At 42.2% G+C, this 24,393-nt stretch overlaps 2 protein-coding genes across 3 annotated transcripts; both read right to left on the bottom strand.

The window, feature by feature from the left end:
- Window positions 1-5,201: 5,201 nt before the first annotated feature.
- LOC106561065 (tripartite motif-containing protein 16) lies at window positions 5,202-14,287 on the bottom strand. Its single transcript, XM_014124680.2, has 6 exons — window positions 12,904-14,287; window positions 12,039-12,134; window positions 11,696-11,929; window positions 11,431-11,578; window positions 11,181-11,240; window positions 5,202-6,134 (listed from the first exon to the last, which is right to left on the bottom strand). The coding sequence occupies exons 1-6, from the start codon at window positions 13,480-13,482 to the stop codon at window positions 5,596-5,598; spliced, it is 1,656 nt and encodes a 551-aa protein (XP_013980155.1). The 5' UTR covers window positions 13,483-14,287; the 3' UTR covers window positions 5,202-5,595.
- A 258-nt stretch (window positions 14,288-14,545) lies between these two features.
- On the bottom strand, window positions 14,546-20,222 carry LOC106561074 (kxDL motif-containing protein 1). 2 transcript variants are annotated; one of them, XM_014124695.3, is made up of 5 exons: window positions 20,023-20,222; window positions 18,210-18,308; window positions 17,526-17,678; window positions 16,931-16,977; window positions 14,546-16,540 (listed from the first exon to the last, which is right to left on the bottom strand). In XM_014124695.3, exons 2-5 carry the CDS (start codon window positions 18,302-18,304, stop codon window positions 16,278-16,280), a joined length of 558 nt encoding a protein of 185 aa, XP_013980170.1. In that variant the 5' UTR covers window positions 18,305-18,308; window positions 20,023-20,222; the 3' UTR covers window positions 14,546-16,277. The 2 variants fall into 2 exon arrangements, with proteins under 2 accessions (XP_013980170.1, XP_013980171.1); XM_014124696.3 differs by having other exon boundaries at window positions 18,210-18,291.
- Between the last annotated feature and the right edge of the window lie 4,171 nt (window positions 20,223-24,393).

Here is a 24,393-nt window from a genome sequence, read left to right as displayed (position 1 = left end):
ATTCTAAACTGAAGATCATGATTAGGTGATTATTGGAGTCAGTTGTGTTAACTGGAGCTGGGGCAAATCTGTGACACCAATCAGGCCCTCGAGGACTGGAATTGCCCACCCCTGCCCTAGACACTCTTCAATTTGCTTACTGCCCCAATAGATCCACAGACGATGCAATCACCATTACACTGCCCTATCCCATCTGGACAAGAGGAATACCTATGTAAGAATGCTGCCCTGTGCAACTGGGTCCTGGACTTTCTGACGGGCCGCCCCCAGGTGGTGAAGGAAGGAAACAACACTTCCACTTCGCTGATCCTCAACATAGGGGCCCCACAAGGGTGCATGCTCAGCCCCCTCCTGTACTCCCTGTTCACCCATGACTGCGTGGCCACGCACGCCTCCAACTCAATCATCAAGTTTACAGATGACACAACAGTAGTAGGCCTGATTTCCAACAATGTCCGAGAGAGATTTACACTGTTATCAAAATCTCACACCAGGGTTAAGCCTACACAAAACACAGCCTTTATTTTAAGTGTTTCTAAAATCTCCTGTGGGAAAAATTAATGTTGTAAAAATGATTGGAACCATTTCCCTGTTTGACCGCTAGGTTTTGTGGGTATTATGACTAATACTGTGGTACTCTATAGGGAAACAAAATCACTTTTTACCTCCTCACTATTCATGTTAATAAATTAGTCTGTCAAAGTTATGGATTTACCCTTACCTCTGCCTGCTGTGTTTCTCTGTGCCTGGGTTCGAGTTTGTACTAGCATTATTGTTACATTCCCTATCCCAGTCTGCTGTCCCCACTAAGCAAACTGCTAAATCGTTCAGTTTACATCTTACCTACATCTTGCCTAGGCTACTGTGGGCTATCGGAAATTAGATGTAGGCCTATCAGGGGCTATAAGCTACCTGCATCTAGCTAAGATTCTAATTAAGCAAAGTTTAATTAGAATCATAAACCCAGATTTTAGTCTATAGCCTATGTATATTTGTCCTTGTGTTTTAGGTAATTGTCCTTCTGAATTGTGAATTTGTCTCCCAGTGTCTGTTGGAAAGCCGACTGAACCATGTTTTCCTCTAGGATTCTGCCTGTGGCTGCCTGTGTTTAATTTTTATCCCCCCCAAAAACTCCCTAGTCCTTGCTGATGATTAGCATATCCATAACATGATGTAGCCACCAACATGCTTGAAAATATGAAGAATGGTACTCAGTGATGTGTTTGATTTGCCCCAAACATTAGGATACCTAGTCAGTTGCACAACTGAATGCATTCAACCGAAATGTGTCTTCTGCATTTAAACCAACCCCTCTAAATCAGAGAGGTGCGGGGGCTGCCTTAATCAACGTCCATGGCACCTGGGGAATAGTTGTTGTTGGGGGTTAGCTACCTTGCTTATGGGCAAAATGGGAGATTTTGTCACCTTGCTGGCTCGGGAATTAGATTCAGCAACCTTTCAGTTACTGGCCCAATGCTATAAACCACTAGGCTACCTGCCGCTCATAGGCTTTGTATTCAGGACAAAAAGTTATTTTCTTTGACACATTTTTTGCAGTATTACTTTAGTGCCTTATTGCAAACATGATGCATGTTTTGGAATATTTTTTATTCTGTACAGGCTTCCTTCTTTTCACTCTGTCATTTATGCTAGTATTGTGGAGTAATGTTGGTCAATTTTTTCAAAAGACAATCAGGTCTATACAATTATCAAACGTATATATTGGTAGTAGAAAGGAAACACAGACTCCTTGTTTAAGTATCAGGATTCTCCTTTAGTAGTACAATTGTATGGCAGAAGTTGGTAGAGTACGGTATATGATAGACGCCTCGCAGAACCTGGGGAGAGCTAAGACATCCTGCAGCTTATATAGGTATAGGTTCATAACAAGGTGACATTTCACAACAGAGAAGTCTAAGCATCTTCTTCCAGGTGGTGGTTTCCATCAGGCCTGTGGTGGCCTTGAGTTCTCAGAAAACCAGTCGTATTCTCAAAACCTCAGACAGTCCCGGTGGGACCCAGACAGGAGGAGTATGAGCGCAGGCGGTTTCCGCCTTCTGATAGTGTCTGCAGGGCATATCACTCAAGTCAGGTTTTAACACACACACACAGAGGTCTCCTGAGAGGAGACCTTACAGTTCATCATAACACAATTTATTAACCATTTAAAAGGTATGAGGCCTTGGTTTAACCCCTTCAGTAACTACAATATTGTTGATCCATCCTCAGTTATCTCCTGTCACAGCCATTAAACTGGTGAAATTCCTGAGCGGTTTCCTTCCTCTCCGGCAACTGAGTTAGGAAGGACACCTGGATATTTTTGTAGTGACTGGGAGTAATCCAAAGTGTAGTTAATAACTTCACCATGCTCAAAGGGATATTCAATATTTTTTTTAATCTACCAAAAGGTGCCCTTCTTTGCGAACCATTGGAAAACCTCCCTGATCTTTGTGGTTGAATCTGTGCTTGAAAGTTACTGCTCGACTGAGGGACCTTACAGATAATTGTATGTGTGGGGTAGACTGGGCAGTTAAACAATATTATTGCATACAGAATAAGCCCATGCAACTTGTGACTTGTTATGCACATTTTTATTCCTGAACTTATTCAGACTTGCCATAACAAAAGTGTTGAATACTCATTGACTCAAGACTTTTTTTTTCTTTTTACATTTCTTAAAACATAATTCCACTTGGACATTATGGGGAATTGTGTGTAGATCAGTGACACAAAATATAAATGTAATCATTTTTAAATTCAGTCTGTTACACAACAAAATGTGGAAAAAGTCAAGGCGTGTGAATACATTCTGAAGACACTGAATATTTACCATTTGTGAGTGTGTGATATGGGGGTTGGAGACATGTTAATTTTGACATTACAAAGAAACTTTTATAAACAATAGCAACACTGTCAAGCTGCACTGAGCCTTGCTGTTGGAAAACCACATCAGTGTCCAACTTTCGGCTGTGTCAGATGCAACCGCCTCTGATTTCACTCCTCGACTTTCGTCTACACTCGGTTGCCTTCGCCTTACCACTCAAACGAGCCCATGGTGAAAGTTGGTTGGGTAGAGAGTCATTTCATGCTAATTTATTAAATTATGCCCATATGTATATGCAATTTAGTTATATTCAAACGTTATTATTCTATCAATATAATAACAGAACGTATAAAAGGGCCATATGTGGTTTGAAAACGTTGGCATGTATTTTTGATATTTGACATTCAGTCCCACCAATGTCTGAATTGCACTGATTTTCTGTCTCTCATACAATTATTTATTTGCTATAATAGTCAATATTTGACAGATTTTTTTTTTTTCTCATTAAAAATGGTTAAGTATCTTACTCCATTATGCGCTGTTACATTTGTCAGAACTGTATTTTGGACCTTTTTATCCATTTTGACGACCGTTGCTGATGTTGGTAGGGGGTCTGTCTGCATTAAGGTGATTCAGTTCTATGGCCAATGAAAGCACTGTTTCCTGTCCAGCTTCAGGTAACTTCTACCCAAACACACTGCAGGAAGGGAATCTGGAGCCGTTTCTTCTTCACATTAATGGCCATAAATAATCTGGTGTTCTGGTGGATGTCTTACGGGTACAATATGAGAACCAGTTTTCAGCAGTCTAATAGTCAGATTTGACATTTCCTTTGACCCCGTGTAACATCTCATTTAAATGGGTATCAATCTAGTCATTGCAAAGGAGATGACGAGAGTTCTTTCAATCTTGGCATTCAAGATTTTCAGTGATTCAAATTTGACAATTTCCTTGACCCCTTGAGGTGACCTGAAAAACATATTAGAATAGTCTGTGTTGTGTCCCAGGTACCTATACCTGATAGCTGTGCAGAGTAGAGGAGTAGGAAGCCACCTTCTGGCAGAGAAGCTCCTGCAGTACAAGGCCTGCCTGTGATTCTACGACACCATGGAACGCTCCCACACAACCGCCTCCATAGAAACGGTCTTGTGATCTCCACACCACCTTTGTGCCCTGTAGCGCTGGCGTTACACTTGTGTTATTTATGTGTGTTATTTCCATTGAGTCAGTTTAGACCGTTTCAGATGCTCATAGACTTGTTTGTATGTACAGAACCCTTTATGTTCCTTTTTTAAAAATGTTATTTATTTCACCTTTATTTAACCAGGTAGGCCAGTTGAGAACAAGTTTTCATTTACAACTGTGACCTGGCCAAGATAAAGCAAAGCAGTGTGACACAAACAACACAGAGTTACACATGGAATAAACAAACGTACAGTCAATAACACAATAGAAAAGTCCATATACAGTGTGTGCAAATGAAGTAAGATTAGGGAGGTAAGGCAATAAATAGGCCGTAGTGGCGAAATAATTACAATTTAGAAATTAAACACTGAAGTGATAGATATGCAGAAGGTGAATGTGCAAGTAGAGATACTGGGGTGAAAAGGAGCAAATAAATAATATGGGGATGAGGTAGTTGGGTGGGCTATTTACAGATGGGCTCTGTACTACTGAAATATGTATAATGTGCTATTTGTCAAAATGTGTACATATAAAACAATGTATAATGTACTGCCGTCTATTTGTCAAAATGTATATACCGTTACAGTAAGTAGTTTGAGTTTTGTGAAGTCAACAATAAAGCCTTTCCACTGACATAATTATGCGTTTTATTTTGACATGTCACATTCTACAGGAATTAACTTATAAAAGTGAAAGTTCATTACATTCATGTTGCATTGTTATTATGGATAAATAGTGATTGCTGTGTCTAATTTCACTCTGCCAGTAATGGAGACATTAGGAGAAAAATAAACATTTACTGATATAAGCCAAACTCATCTTTGGTATAAGGCTCAGGGGCAATTTAGGCCTGTAAAAAAACAACTTTAGTAACAGGGGCTAATTAACATATTTCCCAGGGTTCTATTGATGGCGCCTTCCACTATTAGTGCGATTTCTGTATCAGTTAGGAGTATGATTTATGGGCACTTGTATGAGGAGCATTCTATAAAGCTACAGTGTAATAATGGATAATCATACTGGAAAACAAATGATCTGTGTAGAAACAAAGCCTTGGTTCTATGAACTAGTTGGACAGTAAAAGAGAAGTTTCCTTCTCCTTTTCCTGTTTGTGCTGAGGTATAAGGTACCAGGTCTGGCCAGAAGAGGGCAGAAGTGATGTCACTGGACAAAATAGAGACAGACAACTCCCAACAAATCACTCACTTTTAATGAACTAATATAGTAGAGTCATGCATAGTATACATACATTAATATAATATGATAAGGCAGAGTTATGGTTAGTAAAGTACAAAGTGACCGGTATACTACCCTACTTACATTGCAAAGTCTAAACCCATTGGTCTGTGTTTATGGTTGGTTGGCATTGAATATGTTGAACAGCAGCTGAACGTATTGTTCACTATACACAGAGAGAATGATTGATGTCAATCAAAAGGGCTTTTTCAAAGTTTTCAAAAAGTACAAAAAAAATAACCGTCCCACTTTACAATGTGTTCCTAATACTTTTCTATTCGCACAGTAGTTCCATAGGGAAGTATCGTAATCTAGGTTCATATTTTACACAGTACATATTTAGTTACTACTCAAAATGGTGTCAGTATCCTCACAGACGAACCAACCCCAAACCCAGGGTAGAGGGGCTGAGTGAATGTGGTCTTGACTCTGTGAAGGAGCGTCATGGTGTCTGAGACGGTCACGCTGTAAAAGGACAGAGTTCCTGCCCTGTGGTCCAAGTACACTCCAACTCTGGAGTCTGAGTGGATGGCAGGGACAGAAGTCTCTTTACCATTATGGTAGAAACAGCATCTAGATGCAGAGCAGTACAACCTCCAGGACTTGTCATTAGCACCAAACCAACACTCATAACCACTTCCTCTCCTGCTGATCCCTTTATACGAGACAGCTACATCAACCTCCACTCCGGTCCACTCTACCTCCCAGTAGCAGGGTTCAGAAATACTCCAGACACCCTCTCTACACAACACCTGTTTCCAGTGGCTAAATCTATGTTCATGGTTGGGATAGGCCTGGATCTTATGGCTCCTGGTCACCTTTCTGTTCCGCTCAGACAGACACAGGAGTTGATTCGCTGTGTTGGGATCCAATGTCAGCGGGCAGCAGTCTAGGAAGAGGAAAAATAGTGTTCGTTTTTAAAAAAAGACCCTGTGAATTTAAGGGTATTTTATTGACAAGCCAGTCAACCAATCTCTGCTCCCATATGTTGGCCAATCACCTTCTTGGCGCGCTTCCCTTGGGTGAGGGTTTTTTTTCTCGAAAAGAGCGGGAAATGGGCATACAGGAGAAGAGATGACCGAGTGCATCCACTAAACTGTGAGTAGGCTTAGTGTTTGAATGTTTGCTATGCTAACATATTCATGCTACTGTTCGGTTTTCGCCTTCTATTCATTGCTTAATAAATGTTATACATGTAGAAATATACACTGCTCAAAAAAATAAAGGGAACACTTAAACAACACATCCTAGATCTGAATGAAAGAAATAATCTTATTAAATACTTTTTTCTTTACATAGTTGAATGTGCTGACAAAATCACACAAAAATAATCAATGGAAATCCAATTTATCAACCCATGGAGGTCTGGATTTGGAGTCACACTCAAAATTAAAGTGGAAAACCACACTACAGGCTGATCCAACGTTGATGTAATGTCCTTAAAACAAGTCAAAATGAGGCTCAGTAGTGTGTGTGGCCTCCACGTGCCTGTATGACCTCCCTACAACGCCTGGGCATGCTCCTGATGAGGTGGCGGATGGTCTCCTGAGGGATCTCCTCCCAGACCTGGACTAAAGCATCCGCCAACTCCTGGACAGTCTGTGGTGCAACGTGGCGTTGGTGGATGGAGCGAGACATGATGTCCCAGATGTGCTCAATTGGATTCAGGTCTGGGGAACGGGTGGGCCAGTCCATAGCATCAATGCCTTCCTCTTGCAGGAACTGCTGACACACTCCAGCCACATGAGGTCTAGCATTGTCTTGCATTAGGAGGAACCCAGGGCCAACCGCACCAGCATATGGTCTCACAAGGGGTCTGAGGATCTCATCTCGGTACCTAATGGCAGTCAGGCTACCTCTGGCGAGCACATGGAGGGCTGTGCGGCCCCCCAAAGAAATGCCACCCCACACCATGACTGACCCACCGCCAAACCGGTCATGCTGGAGGATGTTGCAGGCAGCAGAACGTTCTCCATGGTGTCTCCAGACTTTGTCACGTGCTCAGTGTGAACCTGCTTTCATCTGTGAAGAGCACAGGGCGCCAGTGGCGAATTTGCCAATCTTGGTGTTCTCTGGCAAATGCCAAATGTCCTGCACGGTGTTGGGCTGTAAGCACAACCCCCACCTGTGGACGTCGGGCCCTCATACCACCCTCATGGAGTCTGTTTCTGACAGTTTGAGCAGACACATGCACATTTGTGGCCTGCTGGAGGTCATTTTGCAGGGCTCTGGCAGTGCTTCTCCTGCTCCTCCTTGCACAAAGGCGGAGGTAGCGGTCCTGCTGCTGGGTTGCTGCCCTCCTACGGCCTCCTCCACGTCTCCTGATGTACTGGCCTGTCTCCTGGTAGCGCCTCCATGCTCTGGACACTACGCTGACAGACACAGCAAACCTTCTTGCCACAGCTCGCATTGATGTGCCATCCTGGATGAGCTGCACTACCTGAGCCACTTGTGTGGGTTGTAGACTCCGTCTCATGCTACCACTAGAGTGAAAGCACCGCCAGCATTCAAAAGTGACCAAAACATCAGCCAGGAAGCATAGGAACTGAGAAGTGGTCTGTGGTCCCCACCTGCAGAACCAGTCCTTTATTGGGGGTGTCTTGCTAATTGCCTATGATTTCCACCTGTTGTCTATTCCATTTGCACAACAGCATGTGAAATTTATTGTCAATCAGTGTTGCTTCCTAAATGGACAGTTTGATTTCACAGAAGTGTGATTGACTTGGAGTTACATTGTGTTGTTTAAGTGTTCCCTTTATTTTTTTGAGCAGTATATTATGTTTTCTTTCTGAACTATAGTTAACTATGCTTTGTTGAAAGTAAAACAATTTCCGGGGGAACAAAAACGGTTACTTTGGATGTGACTACTTTATTCAAATATTTTGAAAAAGTATTTGCTTTCTCAGATAATTAAATCAAATACTTGATCTCAGGAAGTGACTACTTTTCTGAAACTATTGGATTGGCTGCCTTCAACTAATGGCAGGACTGTATCTGGAACTGCATGTTGAAGATGGAATAGTATAGTAGATTGTGTGTGCTCTACTCATTCTATTTCCAAGACATGCATCTGTTGGTCAACAGATACTGTACCTTTACAACAACAACAAAAAGGTAGGGGCGTGGATCAGAATACCAGTCGGTATCTGGTGTGACCACCATTTGCCTCATGCAGCATGACATCTCCTTTGCATCGATTGATCACGCTGTTGATTGTGGCCTGTGGAATGTTGTCCCACTCCTCTTCAAATGGCTGTGTGAAGTTGCTGGATATTGACGGAAAATGGAACACGCTGTCGTACACGTCGATCCGGAGCATCCCAAAATGTGCTCAATGGGTGACATGTCTGGTGAGGATGCAGGCCATGGAAGAACTGGGACATTTTCAGCTCTTAGGAATTGAGTACAGATTCTTGCGACATGGGGCTGTGCATTATCATGCTGAAACATGAGGTGATGACAGTGGATGAATTGCAGGACAATGGGCCTCAGGATCTCGTCATGGTATCTCTGTGCATTAAAATGTCAGTCGATAAAATGCAATTGTTTTTGTTGTGCGTAGCTTATGCCTGCCCATACCATAACTCCACCACGGGGCACTCTGTTCACAACGTTGATATCAGCAAACTGCTCACCCACGTGGTCTGCAGTTGTGGGTACGGTTGGACGTACTGGAAAATTCTTTAAAGCGATTTTGGAGGCAGGCTTATGGCAAAGAAATGAACATTTAAAAAAATCTCTGGTAAGAGCGCTGGTGGACATTCCTGCCGTCAGTATGCCAATTGCACACTCCCTCAAAAGTTGGGACATCTCACCAAGAGGGATGTAAACAAATTTGTGCACATTTTAGAAAGAAGCTTTTTGTGCGTATGGAACATTTCTGGGATGTTTCATGAGCTGAAATAAAATATGGGACCAACACTTTACATATTGCGTTTATATTTTTGTTCAGTGTATACTGTGTATATATACACAGTACCAGTCAAAAGTTGTCACACCTACTCATTCACAGGTTTTTCTTTATTTTTACTATTTTCTACATTGTAGAATAGTGAAAAAATAATTATGAAATAACACATATGGAATCATGTAGTAACCAAAAAAAAGTGTTAAACAAATCAAATAGCCACCCTTTGCCTTGATGACAGCTTTGCACACTCTTGGCATTCTCTCAACTAGCTTCATGAGGAATGCTTTTCCAACAGTCTTGAAAGAGTTCCCACATATGCTGAGCACTTGTTGGCCACTTTTCCTTCACTCTGCGGTCCAACATATCCCAAACCATCTCAATTGGGTTGAGGTCGGGTGATTGTGGAGGCCAGGTCATCTGATGCAGCACTCTATTACTCTCCTTAGTCAAATAGCCCTTACACAGCCTGGAGGTGTGTTGGGTCATTGTCTTGTTGAAAAACAAATGATAGTCCCACTATGACCAAACCAGATGTGATTGGCGTATCGCTGCAGAATGCTGTGGTAGCCATGCTGGTTAAGTGTACCTTGAATTCTAAATAAATCACTGACAGTGTCAGCAGCAAAGCACCCCCACACCATCACCACCTCCTCCATGCTTCACGGTGGGAACCACACATGCCGAGATCATCCGTTCACCTACTCTGCGTCTCACAAAGACACGACGGTTGGAACCAATAATCTTACATTTGAACTCAAAGGACAGATTTCCACCTGTCTAATGTCCATTGCTCATGTTTCTTGGCCCAAGCAAGTCTCTTCTTCTTATTGGTGTCCTTTAGTAGTGGTTTCTTTGCAGCAATTCGACCATGAAGGCCTGATTCACGCAGTCTCCTCTGAACAGTTGATGTTGAGATATGTCTGTTACTTGAACTCTGTGGTGAAATTAAATTACCGATTTCTGAGGCTGGTACTGTAACTCTAATGAACTGGGTCTTCCTTTCCTGTGGCGGTCCTCATGAGAGCCAGTTTCATCATAGCGCTTGATGGTTTTTGCGACAGCATTTGTGCTACTGCACAAATTTTCCGGATTGACTGACCTTCATGACTTCAAGTAATGTTGGACTGTCGTTTGTCTTTGCTTATTTGAGCTGTTCTTGCTGTAATATGGACTTTGTCTTTTACCAAATAGGGCTATATTTTGTATACCACCCCTACCATGTCACAATACAACGGATTGGCTCAACAAATTAACAAGGCACACCTGTTAATTGAAATGCATTCCAGATGACTCTCTCATGAAGCTGGTTGAGAGAATGTGTGCAAGCTGTCATCAAGCCAAAGGATGGCTACTTTGAAGAATCTGAAATATATTTTGATTTGTTTAACACTTTTTTAGTTACTACATGATTCCATGTGTTTTTACATTGTTTTGTTGTCTTCACTATTATTATACAATGTAGAAAATATACAAAAATAAAAGAAAAACCCTTGAATGAGTTGGTGTCCAAACTTTTGACTGGTACTGTATGTATGTATGTATGTATGTATGTATGTATGAGGGCCTAGTTTTACCCTAATACAAGGGCCTGAAACTCATACTCATATAGCAGTCAGTGTTGAACAGCAGTCAGTGTTGCACGAGTACATAGCAGTCAGTGTTGCTCGAGTACATAGCAGTCAGTGTTGCACGAGTACATAGCAGTCAGTGTTGCACGAGTACATAGCAGTCAGTGTTGCACGAGTACATAGCAGTCAGTGTTGCACGAGTACATAGCAGTCAGTGTTGTACGAGTACATAGCAGTCAGTGTTGTACGAGTATATAGCAGTCAGTGTTGTACGAGTATATAGCAGTCAGTGTTGTATGAGTATATAGCAGTCAGTGTTGTATGAGTATATAGCAGTCAGTGTTGTATGAGTATATAGCAGGAGAGGTCTCAGAAGCTGACCGCTCAGAATGGTTCCAGCTAGCTGTTTTTTTTACAAAGTGAGTGAACATGCATCGTGTGTGTGTGCTTTACTTACATTCTAAGAACTCCTCTCTGGTCTTGGGCTCAGAAAGGTGAACATTTGGAACTTTAGCCACTATAGGACACAGGCACACCCATCATTAGGAGGCTATGCAACAAGTTTCAGGAGGGCAACGTCACTCAGCGATGCTAACCTAGCCATCAACGGTATAAACACCGCAAATCATACTGCATGTATCTCTACAGAAGGCACAATAGCAAACATACAAGAGCACTTATGAGCTTGAAATATGCCTTATACCAACCTTTCCCGTATATTCTGTCCATTTGCACCTTGCAGAGGTCTTGTAGTCGCTCTTGCAGTTCAGCGGCAAATTTCTTCACATGCTTAAATGTGACAATGATGCTGGGTGTGCCCTCAGATCCAAGAGGGACACAGAGAGACTGGAAATGCTACGACATTGAGAAAGGCCACGGTTATTTTATTTCAGCGCATTTCACCCGTGAAAGAGTTCTAGACCTAGTCATTGAAAAGTCATTTGTGAGTGACATTTAAGTTAGAGATGTCACCTGGAGGAAATGGATGTGATCTTGTGTGTGTGACAGGTGCTTTAGCTCAGCATCTCTCCTCCTCAGTCCAGCGACCTCCTGCTCCAGTTGCTTCAGGTGCCTTTTAGCTCGACCCACTTGAGCCTTCTCTTGGGCACTGATCAGCTCCTTCACCTCAGAGCGCCCTTTCTCAATGGAGTGGATGAGCTCAGTCAAGGTCCTCTCACTGTCAAACAATTCCACTTGTGCAGAGCGCTGTTAGGACACGGAGAAGAGGGGATCCATTTCAACCACCCTATTCACTTCGCTTTCATCAGGATCCCCAGACTGCCTGAGTGCAATTCAAATGTTCCCCAACGCTCACCTTCAGAGTGTCCACAGCCTGTCTCAGCTCCTGCATCTCCTTCTCTCTCTCCTGGATTCTCTGCTGGGATTTCAGACTATTTTCCCCCAACTGCTTCTGCAGAGAAGATTATCATATGCATAAAACAAATAGCTTACTATCAGGTAGGCCACTGTGCATCTGACAAGGTACCCAGAAAACAAAATGTTGAAAAGGCGTTTTTGTCTGACGTTGAAGCCATCTACACTTTTAGTTCTGAAGGAACCGGTTCGAGGAACGGAACCTGGAAAAGACCGTTATTTTTCAAGGTATCGAAACAGAACCGGGCCAAAGAGATCTCTAGTGTTCCGGAAGTGGAACCGTTATTTTCAAATCTTGAGAGCAGCATAATGTTATTTTTTTGTTTCTAATGTCTAGTATGTAATGCTGTAATTTCAGTGACATGTATGATGCTAGCACATTTCTATTCACGCCATGATGTTCAGCGCTTCAAGCCAAACCCCCTTCATGTCCACGCCTCTCTGGCTCTCTCACCCCCTTGAAACTTCAGCTGCACCTCTCTCTCTCAATCTGACTCATCAAGCGTGCAACCACTAGCTTAACAGTTTGAAAACTATTGTCAGCTCAAACGGGTTGGGCTTCGCACTGATTGGATGACCCCTTTTCAAATCGAACCTCATCATTCTGTTTTGTATGAGGAACCAGAGACATCAACCTACCAGATGAGACATGTTAAAACAGATTATGTAAAAAAAATGATTTTTGCTAGTTAACACACTACGTGTCTCTACCCTGCTTCTTACGCCTATTCTCACTCGCTGGTCTGGATGCCAGGCTAAAAGAGATGAACAAATGTATTGTGTGATTTGACTGTTCTCATCTTTACCTGTTTTTCAGTCCTTTCTTCTGCAGCGGGGACTATATCATGGCCTTTATGATCATCCATCACACACAGCAGACAGATACACTGCTGATCGGTACGGCAGTAAACCTCCAGCAGTTTGTCATGGCGAGAGCAAATCTTCTCCTGTAGGCCAGTGGCATCAATCAACTTGTGTTTTTTTCCTTGGTTGAGGTGATTGTGAAGTTTTAGGTGAGTCTCACAGTAAGAGGCAAGGCACAGCAGACAGGACTTGACAGCTTTGAGTTTTCTCCCAGCGCAGATGTCACACCCCACATCTGAAGGTCCAGCATAACAGTAAGCAGGAGGAGCAGCTTGGAGTCCTGTCTTCAGTTTCTCCACCAATTCGTTCAGTAGAGTATTTTTCCCCAGAACAGGTCTTGGGGTGAAGGTCTGCCTGCACTGAGGACAGCTGTAGACACCTTTCCGATCATCCTGATCCCAGCTTTCTTTAATGCAGCCCATACAGTAACTGTGTCCACAGGCAGTAGTCACTGGATCTTTCAGTAGGTCCAGACAGATTGAACAGGTCATCAAATCATTTTCTTTAAAAGCTTCTGCCATGGTGAAACACACCCTATCAGACTGAGCAGCAGAGTCAAAAGATAAGTCGTTTCCCGGTTTAACGGTTTGTTCTGAGCGGTAGGTGTGGCTTCCAGTGAAATCGAAACTTGGCTTTTGGCCTGGATCTGTGAGGGATCCATAAGATCAGTGCCTGGCCAGCAGAGGGCATCAGAATCCCTATTCGTCAAGTACAGTACGTCGCCTTGGTGAGTAGGCGCTGCCAGCAATAGACAATGTACTAACAGAATACAGACACAGTCAACATGCAGGATATACAATATACTTACAGTAAACATAACATTCTGCAGAGGAAGGGATGCTGCCTTAACGAATATATAGTGGATATACAGTGTAGTGCAAACGCAGTATAGTGCAGATTAGTATTGCAGGTTATTGATGGCAAGGTGCAGCGTTCAGCTCAAATACAAAGTATTTTAATCCCCATGATATGAGGTCTGTCAGAAGTTGAGTTTCAACTAGAACTTGACCGACACATCGCATCACCGACATTATCGGCCGATATTGGCATTTGAACGCTATATCGGTCGATAATTCCACCAATAACTGATGTTCAATAAATAGCTGATCTGAACGCTTGTGGCCATTCTCATGTCATTCTTATCACAATGTAAGAAATCAACATCGACTCATAACCAGAAAATAAATCCTGATGAAGGTCCATTAGGGTGAAATTGGTGTGAAATCCTTTAAATCTGTATCGCATTTAAGATCATCAGCGTGCTGAAGTTTCTTTTCATTACAACCAGAGAGAATTGTCTGCTCAGAATGAACACCTGGGGCTACTAATCTAACCCTTTCCAATGTGGCAAGGGAGCACGTTGTATTCCGTTTTGGCAGAGTGGCTGCGTGACCTCTCTGGACACCTCTTCCCAATAGCTAAAACCCCGTACCTTCTGTGCATGTGCTACGGAACGACACAAATAGTCTAGGAAATCTCATACCTATGGCTGGAACATTGGTCCACTGTTGGAGGAAACCCGTCTGAAGCTCCGTCTCTAAAAGTTACATTAAAAGCTGGAGCTTTTTTGCTGTTGGGGGAGGGTTATATTTCAAGTATTTTAATTGTTAAACAAACCAAATAACATAAGTTAGCATTCAAGTTGTTACGTAACATTTACCGTAATCGTGATACAGATAAAGACTTAGAAAGCTTAAGTTATCCACTTCACCGAGAGGTCATTTACAATGTAGCCTAGTACTCGAGCTCAAGTCATCCCAACAAATTAAAATGCATATCCGAGAAACAACGGAAAACAATAATACTGAACTCTTCCATGCAGCGACTCACACATTTTGCATGTTTAAAAAAGAAAAAAAGTCTGTGGTGGTGAGGTTTCAATTAGAACCTGACCGATATATAGCGTCGCCGAAATGATCTGTTGATATTGGCATTTTAACGCTTTATCGGTATCAGCCGACAATTCCACGATAACTAATATTCAATAAATAGGATGGGGAGGAAAAGGGTATCTCAAGCTGATCTGAATGTTTGCGGCCATTCTCATTATGTCACAATGTTAGAAATCAACATTAGCAGCATATTTCTTGGACAACTGCTCTTCTGAATGGCAATTTAGGAGAATTCGGTGTGGAAAATGACACTTTCATTTCCCTACTGTAAAACAGTATATCAGATATATCCGTATCGGTAAGTTTTGTTCCCCCAAAAATCGGACCCAAATAACCTTATCGGTCAGGCTCTAGTTTTAATAGGGTAAATAACACTGAGGTGTGTTACTAAAAAAATGGAACCATATTTTGGTAGGCCGTACTATTGCGATTAGCTGGCTTCCAATAGGCTTACCCATGACCAACAAAGCTCACTACCTCTTTAAATGAGTGAATATTTCCAAGCTCAACCATTATTAATGAGAGAGAGAGAGAGACTCCTGTGCACACAAACAAACAAATGACTAGCTGGGTGCAGTCCTCCTGTGGTCAGTAATTAAGGATACAGTTCTTCACAAGCACAACACACATTCAAGTATCTTCTTCATTGTTAGTGGCGAGTGATGGACAAGCGTGTCTAACAAAAGGGATCTTTGGACACAGTCTTGGCGGTTACAGGTGAACAGCAGTCAGTGTGCTGGTTTAAATCCTGACCATCAAATCTGCTACTGATTCAGACCCGACAAACCAGATAACTGGTCAAAACTCCAAAAGCTAAATCAATCACATTGGCCTCCTGCTGCTTCTATCTAATCTACGGGTACTGAGTAGAGCTCTAGGCCTGAGTTATGGAGGCTCTACTCTGCAGGTACTGAGTAGAGCTCTAGGCCTGTGTTACAGAGGCTCTACGCTGCCGGCACTGAGTAGAGCTCTAGGCCTGGGTTATGAAGGCTCTACCCTGCAGGTACTGAGTAGAGCTCTAGGCCTGGGTTATGAAGGCTCTACCCTGCAGGTACTGAGTAGAGCCCTAGGCCTGGGTTATGAAGGCTCTACCGTGCAGGTACTGAGTAGAGCCCTAGGCCTGGGTTATGAAGGCTCTACCCTGCAGGTACTGAGTAGAGCTCTAGGCCTGGGTTATGAAGGCTCTACCCTGCAGGTACTGAGTAGAGCCCTAGGCCTGGGTTATGAAGGCTCTACCCTGCAGGTACTGAGTAGAGCTCTAGGCCTGGGTTATGAAGGCTCTACCCTGCAGGTACTGAGTAGAGCCCTAGGCCTGGGTTATGAAGGCTCTACCGTGCAGGTACTGAGTAGAGCCCTAGGCCTGGGTTACGAAGGCTCTACCCTGCAGGTACTGAGTAGAGCCCTAGGCCTGGGTTACGAAGGCTCTACTCTGCAGGCACTGAGTCCGGGCCCTCGTCCCTCAGCATGTCCGTTTCAGGGCTAGGCAGGCCTTGGTCAGAGGTGGGCGTGTCGGCCTGCTCCTGGGAGAGGTCTTCGGAACACCGGCTTACGTTCGGGGAAATGACATCGGGGCTCGTGTCACATGACTCGGTGCTCTGCCCCGACATGGTGGCGGTGATCATCCTGGCGACACTGGGCGGGGTGGGATCAAACTCGTCGTCCTCCAGGACCGGCGACTCGTGGACGTCTGTGAGGGAGAGACACAGGGTGACTCTCGATAGTCTAAAGTAGCCTCCATTCTACATTAATTGGAGAGAAAAAAAAAAACACCACAGGTGAAAGCAATTCACCACCAATTTCTTTCCCCATTGTGCAGATGGAGGAAGAAAGAACAGCACTTAATAATATTAAGATGCACCCTCAGAGGCACTGAGGAGAAAGACTTACTGAATATGGAATCAAAACATTGAATTACGTTACGTCAAATACGTTCGAAAGTGTTGGATATGTGTAGATCTAATTAAGAAGACGAGTAAACTACTGTACTGTGAAAAATGCCTGAATGTGCAACTATTTACAGTAAACAACTTGTCTGTCTGCCAATGTTGCCGTGATGACTGTAAAATGTCAAACTCACTGCTGAAGGCCTCTGGGTACTGCTTGGCGATCTTGCCCTTTAAAGTCCTGCGTGGACAGATAAAACCATGAATATGTGGATTATGTTCACAGAACAGAAAGAAACCAAGGTTAGAGCTATAATTTTGTGACTCCTCCCACGAGCTAGAGTGAAAATTGGACAAGAGACAGTATGTGACTGACCGTCACAGTCAGGTGAAAGTTTCCATTCGTAGTTAGTATAATAAGTACTTGGACGAAGTATACAATCCACCAAGAAAATGGTTGTTGAACAACCCCTTGCCACTTCCCCTAAACACTTCACGTAGATCTGAAAATTTGATAGGTATGAAAGTAGTTCCCATCTTGTCCGATAGGCTGGGTGGAGACATTACCATATTGCTTACACTTATCCAACCCGTGTCAGATCTACAGAAAGGTTTTCGGGGTAAGGCTTGGGCATGTTTTTGTATGTAGGGTATAAGGGGTCTAGAGTCCGGGTCTTAGGGGTAGCCTCATTGTCTTACGTCAGATAGAGTGACGGCAACGGCGTGTCGTGTTAGAACGACGCCATCTGTCAGAAGACAACGGGGATAGTATTAGGATGGGTCCATCACCTGATTCTCCTAAAGATGCTGTCCAAGTCCTTCTTCATCTCCACCAGGGTGCGCGTGTGAAGCAGGAAGTGTTCGTTCATCTGCTGCAGCCGCACGTTGGAAAGTCCATTGAAGTTGATCAGCATCTCATTGGTCTTCTCAAAGCGGTCCAGCCTGGGACAGGAGCCAATGACGAGCAATATAAAATAGGCTCTATTATATCGATAATAAGAAATGAATGGTGTCCTATTTGTGTTAAGTCTTTGGCAAAGCTGTGCCTGTTTTGCCACAGTCTGCACAAGCTGACAGTTACAGGATTGAATGTCAAGGAAATGAGTAGGTCTAGACTGTTTTATTGGTGTAATAATATCACCTCAGATCTGATTGACCCCAAATGAACCAATGTTGTGCTGTATTTGACTATTGTAACATATCACAGTGAGTGCAAGGCCATCCATCAAGACCCCATGCAGCCAGCTAGTCTGCTCTCTATGTTAGTGTTTCCCAACTCCAGTCCTCGAGTACCCCCAACAGTACACATTTTTATTGTAGCCCTGGACAAGCACACGAGTTGAATGAGGTATGGTTGTTCGGAGCAATATCAAAAATGTGCGCTGGAGTTGGGAAACATTGCTCTGTGAGAAATAGCAATGCTCCCAGCAGATATAGGATGTGCCCTGTGCAGCAGTCCGGACTGTTACTCACATGTGCCTCTGGGCTTGGATGATGGCGTTGACATCCTCAGAGTTTACCATGCTAAGCATTCTGTTACAGAACATTCCAGAAGCTGTGGGTTCCATGGTGCTGATGATTAATGGAAAGCATTTGGAAAACATACACCATCAACACTGTGAATACATGAATGTCAAACAGCTAGGTGTTTGCATTACAAATTACAACAAATAGCTTGCTAACACAAAATACGAGCCTGCTAGGGAGCAGTCCTATCATAGTCAAGAAATGCTATGAAGCAGTTACCTTGTTAGCACTGGCAAGATACAAGGCTTATTATGCGTTCGGATAGTTTGCTTAACAACACTGACCAAAAATATAAATGCAACCATTTCAAAGATTTTACTGAGATACAGTTCATATAAGGAAATCACTCAATTAAAATAAAATTAATCAGGCCCTAATCTATGGATTTCACGAGTGGGAATACAGATATGCATCAGTTGGTCACAGATGTCTTAAAAAAAAAAGGTATGGGTGTGGATCAGAAAACCAGTCAGTATCTGGTGTGGCCACCATTTCTCTCATGCAGTGTGACACATCTCCTTCACATAGAGTTGATCAGGCTGTCGATTGTGGCCTGTGGAATATTGTCCCACTCCTCTTCAATGGCTGTGCCAAGTTGATGGATATTGGCGGGAACTGGAACACACTGTCGTACACATCGATCCAGAACATCCAAACATGCTCAATGGGTGACATGTCTGGTGAGTATACAGGCCATTGAAGAAGTGGGCCATTTTCATCTTCCAGGAATTGTGTAGAAATCCTTGCAACATGGGGCAGTGCATTATCTCGTCACTATGTCTGTGCAAATTTCCATCGATAAAATGCAATGGTGTTTGTTGTCCATAGCTTATACCTGCCCATACCATAACCCCACCGCCACCATAGGGAACTCTGTTCAAAGTTGACATCAGCAAACCACTGCCCAGTACAGTCAAAACCGAGATTCATCCGTGAAGAGCACACTTCTCCAACGTGCCAGTGGCCATTGAAGGTGAGCATTTGCCCACTGAAGTCGGTTACGACGCCAAACAGCAGTCAGGTCAAGACCCTGGTGAGGACGAAGAGCACACAGATGAGCTTCCCTGAGACGGTTTTTGACAGTTTGTGCCAAAATTCTTAGGTTGAGCAAACCCACAGTTCCATCAGCTGTTCAGGTGGCTGGTCTCAGACGATCCCACAGGTGAAGAAGCCAGATGTGGAGGTCCTTGGCTGGCATGGTTACAAGTTTAAGGCTGGATGGACGTACTGCCAAACAACGTTTGTTAATGGTAGGGAAATTAACATTCAATTATCTGGCAACAGTCCTGGTGGACATTCCTGCAGTCTGCATGCCAATTGCACGCACCCGTGAGGCAGCTGTGGCATGTGTTGTGTAACAAAATTGCACATTTTTGAGTGACCTTTTATTGTCCCCAGCACAAGGTACACCGGTGTAATGATCATGCTGTTTAATCAGCGCTTGACATGCCACATCTGTCTGGTGGACGGATTATTTTAGCAATGAAGAAATACTCACTAACAGGGATGTTAACAAAGTTGTTCACAATTTGAGAGAGACATTTTTGTGCGTATGGAAAATGTGTGGGATCTTTTATTTCAGCTCATGAAACCAACACTTTACGTTGCGTTTATATTTTTGTTCAGTGTGTTAAAGCTAGCTGGCTAGCATACTAACGTTACCTAACTTTGACGGACTAGACTATAGACAGTACTCGTAACGTCACACAGAACGAGCTTAGTTATACAAATATTTGGCAGGCTAGCCTAACATACTTACGATTAGATATGTCCCAAACTCGTTATATCCGTGAATTTTCTTTAACACTTGAATGACTATATAAACTCTTACATTGAGCTACTGACATTCACTTTCATAACTGGAACTAGATGTAATTTAGCAGTCTGTGGCAAAGAGAAACATTTCTTGTTTCTGGAGAAACTTAACGCTGCACCGCACTTCCGTGTTGTGGAAATGTTGATCACGTGACATAGGAAAGGATATCTGTCATTTCCGGTGGCTTTATGCCAATCACAGCAAACCAAAGGTAGTTATTATAATTGTTTTTACCTTTTTTAGAACTCTAGGTAGGGTTGGGGGGGGGGGGTAACAGATTACATGTAATTACAGTTTATTTTTTTTATTTTTTTTACATGTAATCCGTTAACGGTAGCTGTAGTCTTTACATTACTTGCAAAAATATTGTAATCAGATTACAGATACTTTTGAAAAACTAGATTACTTCGAGGATTACTTTTAAATTCAGAAAGGATGTTTGCGAAAGAAATATTTGACACTTCTCTGTTTTCTCAATGACATTCAAATCAGCATTGAAAAAAGGCGCAAGTTTAAGTTTGTTCCACCTGAGCGAGTCTGACCACAAATCAGAGACCACTATGATGACACCAAATGTGTTTGATGGATCGCAGGAAAAGAGCAGGAATAGGCTTTGGTAGGCTACAGTCCAAGCAATGTCTTCCAATGGTGGGACTGTTGTCGGCATCCAAAGATTATCAATTTGAATAAACGCTTGGATGTAAGGATGACAGCAGTTGTGTAGTCTACGGCGATACGGATATAACTTATTATTGATATCTACATAGCGCATTGATGTGAATCACACTGATGCTCTCTCATTTAGCTATTTGCGCCTTACGGATTGTGGTTGTTGTGGATGGCTGTTCACAAATCTAAATGTGTATTTGAACCCAATAATGGTTCAATTCAAGACGTTTAAACTGCCTATCAATCATTGTTTTGGAAACAAGTGGACAGCCAGTGAAAAATGCGCTCTTGCCACATCTGCATAGTGCGGATCCAAACCCATGGAATGAAAGTGGGGCTTTTATTGCTCAATCTAATTCATGCTGATAAAAAAAAAACACATAGGCCTAAGGGACACATGCCCACACTTGCACACTTTTGATAGACTTAAAGGGGCAATCTGTAGTTGCTACATCCGTTTTTGGACTTATCAATAATTTGTATATCATGGATGGTCAGTCCTTGCATCCATAGCTCTGTGTAGTAATCTGAGAGTGGTTACATTTCTCCAGGCCCATCCCTCAGTTTTTTCCTAAAACAGAGGCGGGGTGTTGGGTTGTTATTGTTTCATCTGTGGATTTGCCCTTTAAACAGCTGAATATTATTAAGATTTCAAAGTGTCACCAACAAAAAGGTTAACAATAGTCCTATAGCAAATGCAGCATATGGCATTCATTTTTCACATGTAAATAACACTTTCCAGTAGTGATCAAAGCATGCCATTCCATGAGCGCAGCATTTATTTTTCAACTTGAGTCAATGAGCCCAATCAGTCCTCCATGACAACAAAATCATGAACAACAGAGTAGGGCTGGCTAATAAGTCCTTAGTTTTGGGGTCATGCTCAGGTAAAACAATTTGGCTAATCTGTTCTTCCATATTTCCAAGTCCTATTCTTGAAGACCAAGAGGAATAACATTTACTGTAATGACTGGAATTCTGATAGACTTTGGTTTTTAATGTAAAGATATAATTTAATCATATTATTATATGTAGTAGAAAGCGATGGGTTAGAAGAAGCCTACATAACCAACCCATAAAGTAAAATTTAACATCTATTTATGGTCAGGTATGTAAACTTTAACATTGGTTTATCCTGCAATAGATGTTGTTCAATTGGTAACATACATTTTTGTCTTCTTCTAATGCCTCTTAAAGGTGAAATTAATCTAAACGTAACGGAATGTAATAAGATTACGTTACCGATTACAATTTTGGACAGGTAACTAGTAACTGTAACGGATTACATTTAGAAAGTAATCTACCCAACCCTGACTCTAGGTCTAACTAATCATATGGGACCCAAACTAATGCGACCCAAACTGGGGAAAGTAATTGCTTTTGACACAGATTATCCATTATATTGACCAGATAGTGGCCTCTCTAACAATGAAAATAAATGTTTAACATTTACATTTATGGGTGTAGTGCTGCCAGAGCTCAGAGGCTCTGCGCTCCCTCACTTTTTTTTATTTGACTCGAGAATACACGGTTAAACTATTTTTGGAAAATTCATTACAAAAAAAATATTTTAAAATTATATTTAACTAGGCCCTACTACTAAATTTCAATGAAAAACTATAGAATGACAAACCAAATGAATATGTATAGCAGCCTAAAGGTAGGTAAATGGTGGTAGGTAGAAAATCAATACAAAAACAACTGTGTCTGCCAAACACTCCATGGACCCCTATTGTGCAGTGGAACCCAGAACGATATGTGGAACCCAGAACGATATGTGACCACTTGCTTAAGGCGACGCCGTTTTGCAGAGGACACCCAAACCAGAGTGGCCACCGCAAAGCCCAAGGAGCCTGACCCTCTCTGGAAGTTGCTGTAGCCCTGCTTAGTATATTTAGCCTACATTGGCTATTGGTTGAGACACAACGCCGTTCTAGCTTGGTATGTCAGTGTGAGCAATTGGAAACGTAAATTGGGCTAAGTTGGAGTTAATAATCCATTTAGGTTCTAGTTTTTAGGCGTGAATCTGTGGAGGGGAGAACGGCTCATAAAAATGGTTGGAACGGAGCGAATGGAATGGCACAGAACACCTGGAAACCATGCATTTGATACCATTACACTGATTCCGCTCCAGTCATTACCACGAGCCCGTTCTCCCCAATTAAGTTGCCACCAACCTCCTGTGGCGTGAATACACCACACCAATAAGTAGATTTTATGGCTGTGCAATTCTACATTGTACTGATTTATGTTCACTACTTGGCCAATTGATTTGATAGCATTTTTTATCTATGCAAATTAATTCTATGAATTAATACTTCACTTCTCTGTTTTATTTTATTAGGCTATAGGTCTACTGCAAATTATTGTTGTATGTTCCTGAACTGACCGAATGGCAGAGCTATCCTTCAACTATTCTTCAGCATCACAATTTGGGTAAACATCTTTCATTAACATAATTGCGAAATCCTGGCTCTGTCCTTTCAGCACCATTCGGTTAAAACGTTCTTTCAGTCCTTTCGCTTACAATGAAATTTCATCAAGATCTGTTGCCTGTGCCTTTAATAGTCATACTCATCACTTATTATTAGTATTATTACAAATAGATTATCCGTTCTAACAATGCTCGTTTAGTAAAGTCTGATCAAAGAATCAATGTCTCCCAAATGATTAATTTGCATGTTACATAACCAAATATAATAACATAAAATATTAGGGCTGTAAAATTACTGCTACACCAAAAAACCCTAATTTCTAATGAGATTTTAGGATGGTTAGTAGCTGAAGCTCAATAGGCTAGTCACATGTATTTTCTCATGCGTCAAAACTCAAGAGCACCCCTCTAGGCAGAATATATGCTTTGATTGAAAGAAATAACAAAAAAGGCTCAAACTCTGTTAACACAATCTTTTCAAATTCACTAATTCAAGAACATCTAAATACATATTGCCATGAACCTGATTGAGATCAATTCTAGCCTTTTGTTATCTGTCAGATAGAAATATGAGGTGGCTGTTACTGTGTAACAGATTTTGTTTGTATGGAAAGGTTTTGTGGCATTTGTTTTGTCTCGTTTCAGAAGTAAATGAACGTGGCTAGGTTTCGCCAGTTGATTTAAAGTTAGACAGATATCTGGCCAAAAGTTGGCTAATGTTAGCTTTTCTTTTTCCCTCAATCACACTAAACCAGAATCAAACGTTGAAACCATCAGCCAAACGATTTAATATTTATATTCTGACGTTTTTTTCAGTGCAATGTGAGTTTTATTAGTCAGTATGGCAATGAAATGTTATTGATCTGTCAGTTTCCATAGCTAATTCTCAACTTTTCACACTGACACAGTAATAAACAGCTCTAACGTTGCAGGCTTCAACGTCATGGTGTAAGTGAAGCCTGAAATGATAGAGCTGTTTATTACTTTTGGCAAGGTCTCTCTCTGTACATCAACTGGCGAAAGTTTGCCAAGTTCATTCACTCCCGAAACGGAACAAAACAAATATCACTATCTGACAGATAACTAGAGGCTAGAGCTGACCTGGCTGTGGTATTCATTCACCTCACTTGAGAGGGTATGAAACATTAGCCAACGTTACATGTCAGTTACAATACTAACTCAGCACTGCGAATAAAAATAGTTATGTTTAT

This window comes from Salmo salar, chromosome 10 (assembly GCF_965601325.2).
Source record: "Salmo salar chromosome 10, fSalSal1, whole genome shotgun sequence".
Classification (NCBI taxonomy): Eukaryota; Metazoa; Chordata; class Actinopteri; order Salmoniformes; family Salmonidae; genus Salmo; species Salmo salar.
This window is presented reverse-complemented; position numbering and strand designations above follow the sequence as displayed.